Below are 18,251 nucleotides of genomic sequence, written 5' to 3'. Positions count from 1 at the left end.
ATCGAGAGTTGCTTGATGCTACCTGAACTGCTAGACGAATACCCATACTTGATAGACACTTCCGAGAATTGATATTCCCAAAATTGATAGACACTTGGCAGAGTTGCTAGACAGTCCCCAGAATTGCTAGACCCTCGCACTAGACGCTCCCTCACCCTCGCACTAGACGCTCCCTCACCCTTGCGTTAGACGCTCCCCAGAAACGCGCTAGACGCGTAAAAAAAATCTTCCAAAGACAAAGCAATAGGGAAAAGGCATTAACTTTGTTCCAAGGAAATACGCTGCAGATCATAAAGAATGTACCACGATGAAAACGAACCCACCACAACATTAGAAAAAAAGCAAGAAATGATTTGAGAACGCACCTGGGTCACTGCTTCTCACTTCCAACTTTCTGTCCTTTAGCTGTTCTGGATTGGGTCATGTTTTTAATATTAAAACTATAAAAATATTAGAAAAGTATAAAGATCTATTTAAAAATAATATATAATATGATCAACTAATATATCACACTAACAAAGATTCCAGTTTTTTTAATTTAAATAAATTTGTACTATTTTTTATTGTTTTTAAAATTCAAATAATTATTTCCAATAAAAAATCATCCATAGAGTAAAAATATTAATGATATGTTTGTTTCTGTGGATAGAAACATGGGAAATACTTTTAGTAAGAATTAAGAAAAAACATAAAATTATAAAAGAATAATTGTATTAATTGTGAAAGAATTAAGCTTTAGACATTCCACTTAAAAGTGTGAAGAAAGTTTGACAAAAATTATCTTTTGATAAATTAATCTTTTATAATATAATTTACTTTTATTAATAATTGTATTTTATAAATAAATAAATAATTAAATAAATATTAATATTTTATTTAATAATATATTGAAATAAATTATTTTATTTGATATCAAAATTTAAATTAATTTATTATCATTTTAAAATATATTTTTTATACATTAAAATTTATAATAATTTATTTATTTTAATTTTATTTACATTTCTAAAATTTATATTTTACATTAAAAAATTTAAAATTCCTTTTATAAATAAAAAAAATTGAATTGCATCAATCAACATCATTTACAAATTTTTATAAAGTTTTCCATCATTTTCACTCTACTTACCAGAATACAAAAGAATCTCACTTTCTTCTTAATTTTCCTTTGAATTCACTGACTAGGGTTCATTCTTTTCTCTAATAAATCCTGCACCTGTGTGTTACGCTGCTCTTCTACCGCTCAACCGTTCCACTTCTCTTCTCTCTATTTACTTCGTGTATGCTCCAGCAATTTCACTCTTCGCCTGTGCCAATTTTAACAATCTGTTCTAATTTTGCGTTGATTTGTTAATCGTTATTTTGCTAAATCAGTTCTCATTTTCTTCTTGCAGAGCTTTCTCCTCTACTCGTATCCGCTGGCTCAGTCTTCGTGTAGTTGCTCCTTCCAGGTTCGTTCTTATGAATGTTTCTTACGCATCGTGTGTACTTGATTCATATTTTGCGGATTAACCATAATATATTTTGTTGATTCACAGGTTGCGTGAGTATTTTTTACAATGAAGGTAAAGAAGGCCAAAAGAGACCCGCATACTGGGGAAAAAAAGAAGAAAAAGAACAGGGAACAAAATGCTGAAGTTGAGATAGATGCTACTGTGGAGAGCGTTGACAGTAAGTGCTTTGTTTTCACAATCATCACCGTTTTGTTTGGCTGTCTCTGATGCAAAGTGTTTGTTTCAGTGGATAATGCAATACATATTAGTGACTCAAAGAAGGAGAAGGCTTCTATCAACAAAAAAAGGAAGAACAAAGGCAAAAGCGTAGTAAGGAAACCAAAACCAAAGGGTGAAAAAGTTGATTTGGAAGAGCAAAGTGGTGAGTTGAAAGTTATGTTTGTGGTGTGGGCTAGTGCCATAATGTGAACTAGAATATATTTTATTTTCAATTGTTGTAGAACTATTGCCCATACTTCTCTAATACTATATTGCGTCGATTTTCATTTTCTGGCATTGTTTCTCCCTGTTCTGGCACTTATAGGCATCTTTTTAAGTTAATTATGGTCATGTTCAACATATTTGTTCAAATGGTAACAGATGGAGTAGTAGACAATTGTCATTCTAGTGCTGAGGAGATCCAAGACTTTGGTGGTCATAGAGATTTGGATACCGGGGCAGTTATCAATCCCTGTAAGAAAATAAATTTTCTAGTTTAATTCATTTTTTTCACTTTGGAACGTAATGCTTGAATTTATGCATTGGTTTCCCTCATGAATTTTTTTATCTTGTAGGTAGGTCAAAGAAAGGTAAGAAAAAAAGGAAAAAGGAGGTTCAAAATTCCCTGGAAAAGGGAGAAGGGTACAACAATCAGAAGGAAGTTTATACTATTTCCTCTGGAGATGATGACTCCTCAAAAGGAATGAAAAGTATGAATTGTTAGTATTAAGAGCATTTCTTTTTGTTTGATTTAAAACTCCAAATATTAGACATCCATAACTTTTATTTATGATATACATATGACATGATGGGCACATATTTCGTAATGCCAATAATTGTGTCATAGTTACTCAATTGCGTTGCAAGCCCATTTAAATGTATTTTGGCTCTATTTGCAATAATAATTGCCATATTTAAGGATTTTTATGTTAATTTTCATGTATATCTTATCATTTGCCATCATCCACCAGTACTACCTTCTGTGTTTGAACATTTAGAGATATCTTTTAACTTTATTCTTTCAATCTGTGGACAGAATGGATTGTGATGCACCTTTGTATTTTGTCCATATTTGTTACCAATTTCTTATTAATGATTATGCCTAGTATAGTTTCTGACTGGGGACTTCTGAAACTGCAGAATGGATCATGGAATACCATCAAAGCAGACCAGGATTGGAAGTACTGCAACATCAAATTGATGACTTTATAACTGCTCATGAAGAAAAACTGGAAGAGGTAAATGTTTTGACAAACATGCATGAAATGATAACAGATTGATTAGGCGCACTTGTCACTGGTTCATAACATGGACCTTTTTCTTCAGGCAAATTATCATTGGCACTTATCAATTTGGATGCTCATGTTACATAACACCATTACTTCAAAATTAGGTTAATTTATTTATACTGTTTTATGACTAAATGGAAGTTCCAGTGAACCTTTTCCTTTGGGCATAATTATCTTGGCATGAGTTTTGTTTATATATGGTATAATATTGTTGTTGGCTGGTATCTTATTCAATTGGAGCTTCATTTCCATGGCTTTGAAAAATAACTAATAAGTCCTTCATTACCAAAAGTGGGCTTTAACATATGAATCCCAGTTATAGTTGTCTCATTTTTTAGAGTTGTGTTAGTTACGTCCATGTTTTGCGCATTAGGTGATGCTTCCACTTGATGAAGCTTGTATATTTTGAGAATGGTATTTGATCCTAGAAGGATGTTAGGATACAGAGTTATTCCAATTTGTACTTTGTGGATTGTGCTCAAAAATGAATTTATGTAGTTCTCTGAACTTGCAAATTCAAAGGTATATGAAGGATTAGAAGTTCATTTTCGTTTTGGTTTGATGTTGACTTTGTGGAGTGTACCATTTGGATAGTTTCTTTCTTTTGGTCTCCTATCCGATGTGACTTGTGAGGTTACTTTTTCTGGCATTGGCAGCATAAATGGTATGGCTTTCTGCATACATGTGTGCAATACTATTTGTGAGGAGAGAAAGAGGCAATTCATGAACAAACAAAGAAATTAATTCACAGTTGAAATGATAGCATTTATGCGGCTAGCATACTGGCAATGTTCTCATCACACTGTTCTTGAGTAATGCTAGTAATCTTTATTACTGGAAACCAGTGATAATTCTGATGAAATCTCTTGCTGTTATTTAAACTGAAGCATATTCTTACGGTTCATTGGTAATGGCAATAATTTAAAGAGTAGAATTTTGGAATACAAGTCCTTTTTGAATTTATAAAAATTGTATATAAATACGGTGGTTGAACAGATAAACTAGATTCTTAGATTTCAAAAAACCAAGTTGGTTTTATGCTAGGTAGGTCAACCCTGGAAATAATATACCTTTTAAGAGTATTGGATACATAATTTAAAGAATAGAATTTTGGAATACAAGTCCTTTTTGAATTTATAAAAATTGTATATAAATACGGTGGTTGAACAGATAAACTAGATTCTTAGATTTCAAAAAACCAAGTTGGTTTTATGCTAGGTAGGTCAACCCTGGAAATAATATACCTTTTAATAGTATTGGATACATACTGAAAGTAGCAAATAGATCAACCTGTTACCTGAGGCTCTTATTGAATTGGAAAAGGCCTATGATGCTAAGAGAAGTCTAGCAGAAGGCTCTACGGGAGAAAAGAGTTTGCTTAGGAGCAAGTAATCAAACTTATTTATGCTGGGGGTTACTTCATGGTGAGGTAATTGAGGATTTCCTTTTAACCATAGGTTTACACCAAGGGTCTACTTTGAGCCCTTGTCCTTTTATATTGTTTTAGGATATGTTTACTGAACACATCCCAAAGTTAGTTTCACCATGTATTTGTTAGGATATAAGGAGAAAGAGAAGTTTACTAAGATAGTTAGAATATCAATGGGTTAGTTGGTTTGTTCGAGGGGTTAATTAGATATAATATATAAATAGGGAAGAAGTCATGCTCAATTTGAGAAAGGATCCTTTGTGAAAGAGGCATGCTCAATTTATAATAAAAACAATCTGAATCTCTCCTATCCTTCTTCCCCTATATGTAAATTATATCTGTTAACCCCTCTAACCAACTAACTACCCATTGACATTCTAACTATCTTAATAAACTTCTTGTATCCTAGCAGTATGCTTTTTAAAATGATTTAATTTAATATTATTATGCAAGTGGAGATCAATTAATTGTAACTAGAGTAGTGGAGAAAATCTTTGGAAATGCATATCTGATTAAAGTAATGCATTTCCAATTCAAAAACACTAGTTCTAGTTTAGAGGTCAGAATTGGGGATTATTCGATTCCACTAGTTTTAAAGTATGTTGGATCTTTTATACAAGATAATTGGACTTCAAGTTGGGGTGAATGTAATGACAAAGTGTCTTAGTTATTTGTGATTCAAAAATGCTTCTGAAGCGTAATGAAATTTTTACTGCACAAAACAAGATCTGGGATATCGTATGGGGTCTTATATATTGAGTGAGTGGTAAAGAGCCAACAAGAGAAGCCCGTGATAGTGTTGTTGCCAACATGAGGATGTTGTGGTTGTGGTGAATAAGTGGGCATAAAAGACTAGGTAGAATCAATAATGAATAAATTATATAGAAAGCTGGTGTAGCGTCTAGAGGAAAAAAATGGTAGAATATTGCTTAAAGTGGTTTGACTGCGGGAGAAGACAATAGAAGTCTCAATAAGGAGAGTGTCTCAGATGCTAGATAGCTCCTATAGTTAGAGAGGGAGAGAAACCAAAATGAACTTACGCAAAATCATTTGAAAAGGACTTAAATCTAAATGGAATTTTGAGGCTTTGGTTTGTGATAAAACACAATGGCGCCATTTTGGGAGGGTACTCTGTTGGATTTGAATTGCATTTGCGGTATCGGACCGAAATGAGTTATGTGTGCCTGTGACTAGTTGTCCATTTTAACTCATAAGCATCTTTTTAAATTCCTTAAACGTTTAAGCTTTTATTTTCATAAGGCATGAATGATCCCACATTTTTTTGTCTTTATTTTTGTTTTAGATGTAATGATTTATTTATCATTGCAGGAAAGAAAAGAAAAAGAAGCCCTTGCTGCAGAAGGGGGGTGGACGGTTGTTGTACACCATAAAGGTAGAAAGAAAACTACTGATTCTGAAACTGGAATTGCAGTGGGTTCGGTTGCTCAAGCAGCAGTGGAGAATAAAATGACCAAAAAGAAATGTAAAGAAGTTGGTCTAGATTTCTACCGATTTCAAAGAAGAGAAGCACAGAGAAAAGGTATTATTTCTTTTTTTGAAGTTGACCTAAAAGTTGCTCTGTTTATGTCAAACAAATGTCAATAATTAGCGAGTTTTCTATCAAGGTTTGGATGAAAAAATTATTTTAGGAGTTGATGCCATTTGTTTTTCTTTTGTTTGTAATGAATTCCTTAATGCGTAAAAGAAGAAAACCCATAGTTTTTTCATTTCTATTACCATGCTTGATTTTTTATTTGACTTTCCATAACTTCTGTTGTGCTGAAGATTCACAACTCATCTTGTCAGTAAACTAAAGTTTATGCATATGAAAACACTCGCAAATCCTTGATGGTTCTTGAATGGATGTCTTGTTGCCGTGGGTTGGACTCACTTAAGGAATTATATGATTTTATGTTGAAGTCTCATGCTTTTTTATACCATATATTGTATCATTCATAAGTGCTGTTGTGTTCTAGATTTTAAACCCATTTTGCTGCCAATTTAAGATTTATTCACAAATGACTGTCTGGAAAGAATATTTCTGGATATTCATGAAATGGATCTCATGTTGCTATTGGTTGGAACTGCTTAAGGAATTATATGATTTTATGTAAATGAATGTATCATGCTTTGTACCTCATTTTGTTTCTTGGCTCTAGTTCTTGAGAATCAAAACTTAGTAACTCTCTAAATCGATTTTGATTAGATTTTTGTTGGTGGTGGTGCTCAAACTGAGATAAACCCTTTTTGTTTTTGTTTGCAGAGATCATGACACTACAGAGCAAATTTGAGGAAGATAAAAAACGACTGCAGCAGATGAGAGCTGCCAGGAAATTTAGGCCTTATTAATCAATGTTTTAACGTAGTACAAGGTTCACGGTAGTTTTTTATGGAGGATCTGGGGTAGTTGTGAAGTCTTGAAGTTCAATTATCTATAGCTCTCATTAAAAAAAAAGGTTCATTTATCATTCCAATTTTGGCGAAAGTATTTGTTGTACATTAATGTAGGTAATGGATATTTTATTTCGAGTTACGTGACTTTGCATAGTATTAACTAATATGCAAAGGCTATGATCTGACGCTGTTGTTGATATGAACATGTCATGCCACAACTACGAGTAACCTCGATCAGTTACAGCACTGTTGTTCAGCAACAACCTGGACATCACATTACATGGCTTTCGTTACGTGAGGCAGCCACTACAACATTTCATGGCTTTTGTGTGTATGAAGTTGATGACCAATCTAGGGACCCACATTGCATGCTTCTTCTTTTGCTTTGGGTTGAAACATTGCATGCATGCTTGCTTCTCAGTTTTTCTCTGATTCTTCATCACAGCTTTTTGACAAATTTGACAAAAAGATGGGATGAAATTGCCCGTCAATGTGTCGTGGGTCATGACCGAAAGTGCCATCTTTTCTAACCCTACCCCTACGTTGAAGAATCATAACAGGTCATAATAAAGGAATAAAATATGGCTTCATTGCATATTTTTTTGTGTTGCAAATTGAAGGTACACGCATATATCTTTTTTGTGTTGTGAAAAAATCTAAATTGTCAAATTTAATTCATAATTATGCTATTCTATATTACTTTTAAGTCCACTTAAATAAATTTATCTCAACCTGAATCTAAGTTGAGCTAAGTTGATTTGAGTCCTGGTCCAACTAAGTTGATCCAGACCTAGGTTGAGTCGAATTGGCATGACCCAAGTCGAGCTAAAATGACTTGGGACCAGGTCCAATAGAGTCAAGTAGACTTGGGTCCAAGTCAAGTCGGCCTAGAGCCCGGTCAAGTTGAGATGACCCATGCCTAGGCCGAGTCGACCCAGGTGGAGTTGAGTCAGCACGTGCCAAGGTCAAGCCTACTTGGTCCAAGCCCAGGTTAACCCGAGTCGGCTAGGTCGAATTGAGTCGGTCTAGGTCCACAAGTCTACTCGGACCCAAGCTGAGTCGAGTCGGTCCAGGCCTAAGTGGAGTTAAGTTGGCCCGACCCTAGGTTTAGTCGAGTTGGCATGGGTCTAAGCCAAGTTGACCTAACCCAAGTTAATCCACACAAGCCAGCACCTAGGTCGAGTTGAGTCTACTGGAGCCTAGGTTGAGTCGAGTCGACCCAGGCCATGGTCCAACCGAGTCGGGCCAGGTTCAGGCGAAACTGTGTCTATCTGGGTCCAAGTTGTACCGAGTCGGCCTAGGTCCAAATCGAGCCGAGTTGAATCGGGCCTAGGTCGAGCCGAGTCGATCCGGGGCCAGGTTGAGCCGAGTCGAACTGGGGCCAGGTCGAGTCGAGTCAACTTGGGTCTAGGTCGAGCCGAGTTGGCCTAGGCCTAGGTTGACTCGAGATTGCCTGGTACTGGGTTGAGCCAAGTCGGCATGGGTCCGGTTGAGCCAAGTCAGCCCAGGTTTTGGTTGAGATGAGTCAACTTGGTCAGAGTCAAACTGAGTTGGCTTGGGTCAAACTGAGTGGGTCAGGTAGAGTTGGGTTAGGTCGAGTTGGGTTAGGTCGAGTTTAGTTGGCTTGAACCAGGTCAAGTCAAGTCGATCAAGACTTAGTTGAGTTTATCCACTTAAGGTTGATCCCATATTATATTTAATCTAACTAACAAAGTGAATTTAATATAGATTAAATATATTTTAAATTTGTTTTAACATTAATTTTAATATGAAATTGACGTAGAAGATTTGAAGCTTTAGGAAAGACATTGGTAATTACATTAATCAAAGCAAGGTTTATGTCACTGACAATGACTTCAAGGACCACATATGATCTAAAAAATAACTCTCTTAAATTTTCTAGAGCCCAACTGAAGTTGTTTTCTTGCCCACCTGATAAAAACACAAAAGTATCAAAGAAAGTCAACCATATGGATGTCACACCAATAATCCAAGCAAAGGAAACCTATATTTGTTGTTTTGTAAGTGCTATCCATCAAGACGATGATACTAATTGCTATCAATTTCATGATACTAATTGCATTCAACAAAAGATCACTCACAACTTAAGAAGTCTAGTGAATATAATTGTCATGGTCTATCAACTTCATTAACTGTTGCAATTCAGGTCTTCCTCCTCTATTTGATCTCCAATATAAGTATATGACATTGTACACTTCCTTTATTGTCACATTATTCTCACAGTTCTCTTTCAAAGTGAGTAATATGTTTGTCGGTTTAACTAGACTTTTAGTCATGTCAACAAGCATGGATTATTCATTCACTTTTTAATCTCTCGGTATAGAGATGACCAACTAATGTTTTAACCAATTCATGATTATGAGTCTCACATATTACCTTCAATATCCAACATTCACCATTTGCAACAGGTTTACCCCGCAATTTAAAGGGACAAACACATTTTCATTTACTCGTTACACTAACCTCCAAATCATGTTTGTATTTTCTACATTTATCACTCACTTCGCAACCTAACAAGACATTTGTCTTTCACCGTTTTTTTCCATTTGCGATGTTAAATCTAATAATCGCTATCACAAAACCAAACTCATTCCAATCTTCACTACTCGCATTATTCATTAATTCTTCCATATCTGACATTTTATATACTTCATCGGATATTTTGCTAAAATATCTAGATTCCTTCTTCGTAATTCAGCAATCACTCCCCTAAAATTACAATAACAAATGATAGATAAAACCTTTTATTATAATTTTATCAATTAATAAAATCAACATTTTAAGTTTATATTTTGGATTTAAAATAACCTTCCTGGTTGCACCTTCTATTGTAGATGGACCAATCCAAAACGTATAAATCCAAGAATATGTTTAAGGTTAGTCAATCTAAAATATAAAATTATATTCATATTGACCAATCCATAACCTAAATATGTTTCAAATTCATAATTCAAAGTTATATTCTAAATTGGTCAAATCCAAAACATACTCCTGAATCTAGGAATACGTTTTAGAATGGTGAATCTGTAATAGATTAAATTCATTATATAATCCAAAAAATTTCTAGATTACAGAATCTAGATTTAAAAAAAAGAAATCTAGTTAACTAAAAAGGAAAACCAACAACCTACCACCACCACAAACAACCAATGCACTGGCAGAAGGGAAAACCAGCAACCTACCACCACCACAAATCACCAAAACAACCAATACCACAAACTTCACCACTAACCTCATTCACCTCCAACAATAAAACACCATAACCTAAAACTATTTGCAAAAAATATTTTTGAAATTAAAAGAATTATGGGACTGCAGGAAGAAATTCCCCAGGAATTCTGAAGTTCAAACCCATAGTATGTAATATATTACCATTTCCTATATCCATGTTAGGGGCATAGAACTTAATTAAACAGAACTAAATAAATTTTGGCTTGAATCATAATAATTTTCCCAAGTCACTCAAGTCATTCTTTGTCTTTACTACCCTGCTTTCCTCATACCAAAAGATTAAATTTCTCCTATATATAAAATCAATTTATGGAATTTACTTAGAAACATTTTCTATTTTAAAATTGAAATGCACAAAATTATTGTATTTATGAAAAAACCAATTTGTTTGACCTCATAGTACAAAGATAGGAACTCTAGCAGATATTGTATAGTTTGGAATGTAGTTTTATAAACACAACTCATTACATGTAACAAGCATTAGGTTGTTATTTCTTATGATCAATAACTCCTTCATATACAAATTACATGACTATTGATTAGATTTTGTATGCTTAAATAATCGTAATATAAATTATGATGGGTATGGCTATAGGTAACTGGGACTATAACAGCAGCAATAGAAGCATATATACATTTGTGAATTCATTATACAACATAGCGACGGAGATAATCCAACCGAGCAGGGTGCTTCAGCTTCATGAGAGCCTTAACTTCATGCTTCCGAACCATTTCCCTCGAAATATTCAAATTCCCAGCGATTTCTCCCAACGTTCTGTCACCCTTCCCATCAAGTCCATATCTCTGTCTCATCACTAAGCTTTCCTTTGGCTTCAAGGAATCAAGCTACAAAAACATTCCCAACAAATGACAGTGTCAATTCCATGTTATGGTTTTACAAACATGAGAAAACCTTCTAAAATGACTAACTTAGTCTCCAATTAGAACTTGGAGGATCAAAATCACACATTTTCAATGGATCCGTTTAAGGCAGTTGAAACATGAGAAACCAAAATTGCAATGCAGTATAAAAATTAATCTAGAGACTTTGATTTTCCTCTAATTATGAATCACGAATAAATGTTCTGCCAGTGAATTAGCTAAGCCCTTGTTTATGTACTGGAAAATGATGAGTGAATGGAAGTAGATTGTTCATCACTAGAAGCATGATTAAGAATCTTCTTGTTCACAAAAATGTCTTTATTTTCTTATTTTTACATTTCATGGACTTAATTGAAATATAATAATAGAACAGGTTTGACCTTGCTTTATAGGGAGTGTGTTAAAGACAAGGGACAAAGACCTATTGAAGGGCGCCATTGAGGGAAGGACCTAGATGATTTTCAGCATTCAATACATATCTTGGAGCTGCACTTTCCATGGAAGTTTCTAGGTTCTTTGGAGTGCCAAGCATCATGCCACATCACACTTTGAAGCAACATGGGAACTTTCTAGGCTCTTCAAGCACCAAGCAAGGCAAGGAAAACATGCATGCAAACCACATATACCTTAGAATTTAATGGAAGGTGTCACTCAGTGGAAGATCCCTTTTTCATGCCTATTTTTGGGGGTTCCATCAGAAGACATCTAGGTCTTGTGAGTCTCACAGTTCAGTGAGGATAACTCTTGCAGGAACCCAGTGTTTATACGTGTAATAAATCAAACTTGGAATATCATTAAAATAATTTGAATTGATTGCACTTTGCATTGAAAAAGGTACTTAAATTACACAATTCTCTTCTCTTCCCTTCCCAATACAGATGAAAATGCCTTAATGGTGGTGAAGAACTTAATGCATATGCCTAGTTATTTTATTAAATATTAAAATCAGTTCATTTTAAACACCATACCATGATTTTAGGATTGTAGAAGATGAAATAAAGTTTAAGCTTTTATAACATCTAAAGTTTTTTATATGATAGTAGAGGTTCAGAACTAGTAGTTGAATGTTGAGAATGTCCAAAAACTCCCCAAGAGACAAAAACAGTATCCTTAAGTAATTTTCACTAAAGATGAATCAAGTGTAACACATATATATTCAACACTCAATGAAGGGGTCTAGTACAAAAATATATAATTCCAGCAAGATCTTTGTTGTCTTTTTTTATTATTAAGTTAATATACATTAAGTTATTCATTAGTTAGGCCTCTATACGCACTGTACTCCTCAAGGACAGACACTGAAAAGGACTGAGGAAGTAAGGTTTTAGGTTGGAAAGAATGTGATAATCATACTTATTTAAAGGTATGGCAAGCAGCACACAACTTTGACATTCAAAGCACTAAGTTTTAGCACATTAATCAAATTTCACTTATCATCAAAGGGAGGGTATTAAGGAGTTGAATTTTTACCACATCATCAAGAGCAAGTCTTAGAACAGCAAGTTGCCTCCTATTATCACCATCCACACCATCAAGATCAGTAATCCCATTAATAAACTCTTCTTGCGTCACTATATGTCTTGAATGAAGGGATAGAATGGGTTTTGATGCCTTCAATACATCATAATATCTTTCAGGGGAGATCCCAATTCTTTCCACTACCTCTTTTTCCGTTGGTGACCTCTGGAGCTCAAATCTTAACTCAAGTTTTGCTCTATGGATGTCTGCTCTAACCTGTTTGAAATGAATGTGAAATGTTATAAAAGGCTCATACCATACTAAGTCTATAATAATTTCCCAACCTGCATATTTTCTTTGAATGTCTTCACAAAAATTAGATATGGTCAAAGCACCAAGAAATTGTTTATATATTCTATTTTAATTATGAAAAAGCCTTCCAAGTCAAATCCTAAGGAAAACAATCCTAGATCTTTCCTTCTTTCATTTTTACCCTACAAAACAAATTTGTTGAAACTGCCCTATGATACAGGCCAAATTTAATAAAGTATGCTGCCTGTGTAAACTTGGTAATAAAAGCAATTAGTCCATTTTCAAAATAATCACAATAAGAAAAATGAATACCCTGTCAAGTCCAAAAGGAACACGTGTGAGGCTTGAGAGGGTTATGGAACGAACAATTGAATGTCTAATCCAAAATAGACTGTATGTAGATAGCTGAAGTCTCCTTTTTGACTCAAATCGATCAATTGCAGTGATAAGTCCCTTAACTCCAGCCTGACAAAGATCTTGAAACCTTGGACCACTTGCAAAATCTTGAAAATATTTGTTAATCACGAACAATACAAGCCGGAGATTGTGCTGCAATAGAAATCACTATGATTTATTAGTCACAATATAACTATTACTCATTCCAAAGAATATCAACAAACACATCAACAATTAAACCATTTGTTTCCAAAGCAACAAACAGAGAGAGAGAAGTAAAAGAATAGATGTTTATTAAATAACTGATCTTTGAAGGCTTATTATAAGCCAATCTAAAAGAAGAGTTGAACATTCCATGTTACCTTTATGAGCTTGTTTCTCGCAGCTTGACCAACCTCTAGAGCTTTCCTTACTTGAATAACGCTAATGCTGTTTGCATCTGCTAGTTCACCATCTGAAATTTCTTTCCCTACTTCCTGTAAATCTTCTCTCACTTGTAGGAGTTCCTGAACCATAATAAAACACAGCCTAATATCACAAATACTTGAATTTTCACTAAGGATCTTAAGCTATTAAACTTAAAGATTCCTTGGCATCAGAAGCTTTCATGACTGTATGCTCAAGATGTGGATCCTTGATTACTAATTCTCGTGATTTCTTCATGCCCAAATGAGTTTGACATGAAGTATACGTATACAAATGATAAAATCAGTTGAAAGTCTTTATCTTCCTGCTTAAGCTTTTAGGTTGAGGGTTCTTTGACATTCAACAATCAAAGGTGGCAAACTTCTATTTTGAGAAGAAAGGGAAAAATCATAAAAGAAAGTGCATTGGAGACCAAAACAGGAAAATAATTTCACCTTCATAGGTTCCATCAACTTAAATAACCATGCATGTTCTGAAGAAGGAAGAACTGGCGGAATTTTGATTTTCTTCCAGTCCATGCTAACTAAATCAGTTGATGCTGAATATTCCCTGATAAGCGCATCAATATTCTCTATTCTATTAACATCTCTTTTCTTCTGAGCTTGAACAATCACCTCCTGCTTTGGATTCCTTTTCAATGCAATCCTCTTATCAAGACTCAATCGTTTGGCCTTCTTATTCTGGTTTCTAACCACACTACCATCATTTCTGTCATCATGTTCATCACCAACGTTCTTCCTCCTCCGCAATACTCTCTTGGTTTTACTATCTATATCTTCCGTGTCACAAGTACTAGATACAGAGCTGAGTTTATATATATTTTCAAGTTTGGCTGCAGCTTCATTGTAGTCCACATCCAAGGTGAATGGTGTGGTTTCATCAGTAGAGACAGCTCTCACTCTCTTCACCGAATCATTAGTCTTTCCTATCCTTTTCCGGTGTTTCTTTGCCGTTTCTAAGGGTAGAGGAATTTGCTCCTTAGGTGAAACCAAAGTGGTTTTATTCAATTTATTTCCTTTAAAAGCTACAATTAAGAGTCGTTTATGTGCCTGCTGAAGACTGATCAACTTTGTACTCAATCTTAAGGGAGTCCTAGCAGCTGAGGTAGAAACAGTAACAACTCCCATGCCAGGTTTCTAAGCCGTGTTTAGAGCATAAAAAATTAAACAAATTTTCAATGCAGAGATCCTACAAGAGCAGATCAAGCCAATATCAATGACATGTGCTAATAAAAAATGTGGCATCAACATCAGCACCAATATCAATATCACTACCCAAAAGAACAAAACAATGAAAAACCAAGCTATTGTTTTATCAGACACTGATTATCCAATTTTACGATAGAAAAATGGTTTCAATTGAAATACCAATACAAAACCCAGTAGGATCGAGCTAGTAGCAGGTTAAAGTAGATGCATGAAGTCTTACGTTCAATTTTTGTGTTGTAAGCATTGTTCTAAACAAAAATTGATACACCAATACTTCAAAATAATAACAGCATTAACCAACAGAAATCAAGAAACAATCTTAATGAGTTCTAAAACAAATTGAATTTTCTGTTTTGTTTATTGTAAATAATGACATAAAAATGAAGTGAAGTAGCAGGGAGCATTAGTAGCACCTTGAACTGCAATGTTTCACTGAGTCCACGAAGATTTTCGACCACGGCGAATCTATGAGAACACGTTGAGGTGTGGTTTTGTTAAACGCGACATTGAAAAATTGCGTGTCCACAATTTAATGTCTGAAAAATCAGGGAGAGATGGACGGTGGAAAGAGAAGAGAAGCGTTGTAGGATGGATACACGTGGAGAGAACGTGGCATGATAGCGCTGACGTGGCGAAGAAAGTGAATGTGGCGCTTTTGGAATGGGGGAGGAGATATTTGGGAGAAGTGTGGATGACATGTGGTGCAGGTGGCAAGCTATTTGTGGTTGTTGAAAGCCTTTGATATTTTTTGTTGGACCTCTCGTACGTGTGGTCGTGCTGTCTCCACATGCCCACCATGCATCTCCTTCAAATCAACGTACAAAATCCATTTTAGTTTAAATAAGAGTTAAAAAAAAAACTTTTTCTTTTTATATTTTTATTAAATTTATTTTTATTTTCAATTTATATATTTTGAAATTTTGTAATAAGAAAATTATTAGTTTGTTATATTATTATGAAAAAAAAATATTTATAAAAATTTATTTCAATAATTTTCTTACTATAAACATTCAAGATATTTAATGTTTAGAATAAAGATAAAAATCAATTTTGCATCATTCAAATTATTTCTTTAAATAAAATTTTTCAGATTAAGCATCACTATGCAACTTGAGATCTCAGCTTATAAGAAATTGTATGTAAGAAGATTTTAAGAAGAAAAGTATTTACATCACTTTTATGTATAGGAAATATATATAAATATATAAGTGTATGGAGACTTTCTCTTCCCAAATTACAAGCTAATTAGGAAGGATCCACTAATCATGAAATTCTATCATTATTAAATTAATTGCATATAATTGCGTATAATATCATACAATAACGTATAATAATTGCATACAATAATGGTGTATAATTTGATAATTATTATTTTCTTAATGTTCCCCTCAAGTTGGTTGGTGAAGATCATGAACCCCCAACGTGTGTGTCGTAGCGTAAAAAACGATTCTTGCCTAGTGTCTTCGTAAAAATATTTGCGAGTTGATACTAGTGACATGTAAATACCAACTTTGGAACGGGAAAATTCAATTCCTAGAAAATATTTTAAGTCTCCAAGATCTTTAATGTGAAATTGTTGTAATAGATAGTCTTTAACACACTGAATTTCTGTCAAATCATTTTCTGTCAAAAGAATATCATCCACATAAATCAAAAGGGCAGTAAATGATGAGTTATTCTGTCTTGTGTGAATAGAGAGTAGTCTATCTTGGACTGTTGAAATCCTACATATTTAATCACACGAGAAAATGTTGAAAACCATGTTCAGGATACCTGTTTGAGACCATAAAGGATTTGTTGAGTCGACATCGACATACAATTTCATGCAATGTGCCATGTAAGAAGGCATTTTGCACATCTAGCTGGTGAGTAAACCAATTTCTGGTTGTTGCAATGGTAAAAAGACACCTCAAAGTTGTTAATTTTGTTGTTGGTGAAAAAGTTTTAGAATAGTCAACGCCTTCAATCTGAGTGTACCCCTTTGTGACAAGGCGCGCCTTATATCTGTCGAAGTTGTCATCTAAGTTGTACTTTATTTTATAGACCAATTTGCATCTGATGGGTTTCTGCCCAGCGGGTAACGGTGTCAAGGTCCACGTTTGATTTAGCTGCAATGCAAGGCAGAAAGCTCTTCGTCGATTACTTTTTTGTCAATTTGGATCAAGGATAGCTTGAGCATAAGTGTGAGGTTCTTTGGTGGTTGTGATGTTAGCAAGATATGCACTATGTGTAGAAGAAAATCGTGAATTAGAAAGAAAATGATGCATAGAATACCTGGTTCCATTCAGTCGGTCTTGGGCAGTGGTCGAATGATTGGCTTAGGATCCCGTTGCCATGAAGGTGGGGTTGATGTGCGATTGGATCGTCGAACAGGAAGGTTGGTTGGAGAAGGTTCAGTAATGGGTGCTAGACTTCCTAGCGTGGGATAAGAAGGTTGGTCTGTTAGAGGTTCAGGAGCATTGTAACAAGTAGGAGAAGAAGGTTGGTTTGCTGGGGGTTAATGTGCATTATGACGAGTAGAAGAAGAAGGTTGGTTTGCTGGAGGTTCAGGTGCATTGTGACGAGTAGGAGAATAAGGTTGATCGAGTGAATGTTGGACAAGAGTGGGTAAGTCAATGTCAATAGTGAGCAAAATACCTTGTAATGGAGGTAAGGATTGCGTCTGGGACTATTGACAAAATGGGAAAACACTTTCATGGAAGATGACATCCCGACTTTTTAAAAAAGTGATTGCATCTATATCAAATAATTTGTATGCTTTTTGATTGAGAGGATAACCAATGAAGATGCATTGTCGAGCACACGGATCAAATTTTTCTTAGTTGAAACAACAGTTGCATAACAGAGGCAACCAAAAGTTTTTGAGTGAGAAAGTGAAGGTGAAGGATTATATAGCATCTCAAAAGGTGATTTATTTTTTAGTAAAGGTGTTGACAAGCAATTAATGATATATGTGGCGGTTAAAACGCATTCCCCCGAAATTCTAATGGTAAATGGAACTGAAATAGGAGGGCTCGTGCTATGTTTAAAATGTGTCTATGTTTGCGTTCTACTACTCCATTGAGGAGTGTAGACACAAGTGGGTTGACATTCAATGCCCTTTTTGAGAAAAAAAAATTACGCATAGAAATAAATTTCAATCCGTTGTCAACGCGGATAGTTTTAATAGATGCCTGAAATTGATTTTGTGCAAAAGTAATGAATGATTCTAAGAGATGTTGGGTTTCAGACTTGTTATTCATAAGAAATAACCAAGTACATCTAGTTTAGTCATCGACTATAGTGAGAAAAAAACGTTTTCCAAAATGAGTTGGGGTTTTATGAAGACTCCAAATGTCACAATACAATATATTAAAAGGAGAATGAGATTTTATTGTGCTTAAAGGAAATGGTAGTCTTGTCTGTTTAGCTTTGGGACAAATACTACAATTATTATGAATGGGAATGAGATTTTTACTGATAGGTAGTAAGGAAGATGCAAGTTGTAGACACG

The 18,251-nt window shown here is 34.6% G+C and overlaps 2 protein-coding genes across 4 annotated transcripts; one reads left to right on the top strand and one right to left on the bottom strand.

Moving 5' to 3' along the window:
- The first annotated feature begins 1,101 nt into the window (after positions 1–1,101).
- LOC137813426 (uncharacterized) lies at positions 1,102–6,963 on the top strand. 2 transcript variants are annotated; one of them, XM_068615671.2, is made up of 9 exons: positions 1,102–1,280; positions 1,395–1,451; positions 1,539–1,671; positions 1,741–1,875; positions 2,094–2,186; positions 2,288–2,422; positions 2,853–2,950; positions 5,760–5,970; positions 6,694–6,963. In XM_068615671.2, the coding sequence occupies exons 3-9, from the start codon at positions 1,560–1,562 to the stop codon at positions 6,777–6,779; spliced, it is 870 nt and encodes a 289-aa protein (XP_068471772.1). In that variant the 5' UTR covers positions 1,102–1,280; positions 1,395–1,451; positions 1,539–1,559; the 3' UTR covers positions 6,780–6,963. The 2 variants fall into 2 exon arrangements, 1 of the variants encoding a protein (XP_068471772.1); XR_016519290.1 differs by having other exon boundaries at positions 1,140–1,280; positions 2,292–2,422.
- Positions 6,964–10,540: 3,577 nt separating this feature from the next.
- LOC137813429 (RNA polymerase sigma factor sigE, chloroplastic/mitochondrial) lies at positions 10,541–15,404 on the bottom strand. 2 transcript variants are annotated; one of them, XR_011081426.2, is made up of 6 exons: positions 15,172–15,297; positions 13,985–14,738; positions 13,487–13,630; positions 13,041–13,277; positions 11,380–12,692; positions 10,541–10,922 (listed from the first exon to the last, which is right to left on the bottom strand). XR_011081426.2 is itself a non-coding variant. In XM_068615675.2 (6 exons), exons 2-6 carry the CDS (start codon positions 14,675–14,677, stop codon positions 10,725–10,727), a joined length of 1,536 nt encoding a protein of 511 aa, XP_068471776.2. In that variant the 5' UTR covers positions 14,678–14,738; positions 15,172–15,404; the 3' UTR covers positions 10,541–10,724. The 2 variants fall into 2 exon arrangements, 1 of the variants encoding a protein (XP_068471776.2); XM_068615675.2 differs by having other exon boundaries at positions 12,429–12,692; positions 15,172–15,404.
- Positions 15,405–18,251: the final 2,847 nt, after the last annotated feature.

This window comes from Phaseolus vulgaris, chromosome 1 (assembly GCF_051622355.1).
Source record: "Phaseolus vulgaris cultivar YP4 chromosome 1, ASM5162235v1, whole genome shotgun sequence".
Taxonomy (NCBI): domain Eukaryota; kingdom Viridiplantae; phylum Streptophyta; class Magnoliopsida; order Fabales; family Fabaceae; genus Phaseolus; species Phaseolus vulgaris.
Note: the sequence above shows the minus strand (reverse complement) of the source record. Positions and strands in the feature narration are given on the sequence as shown.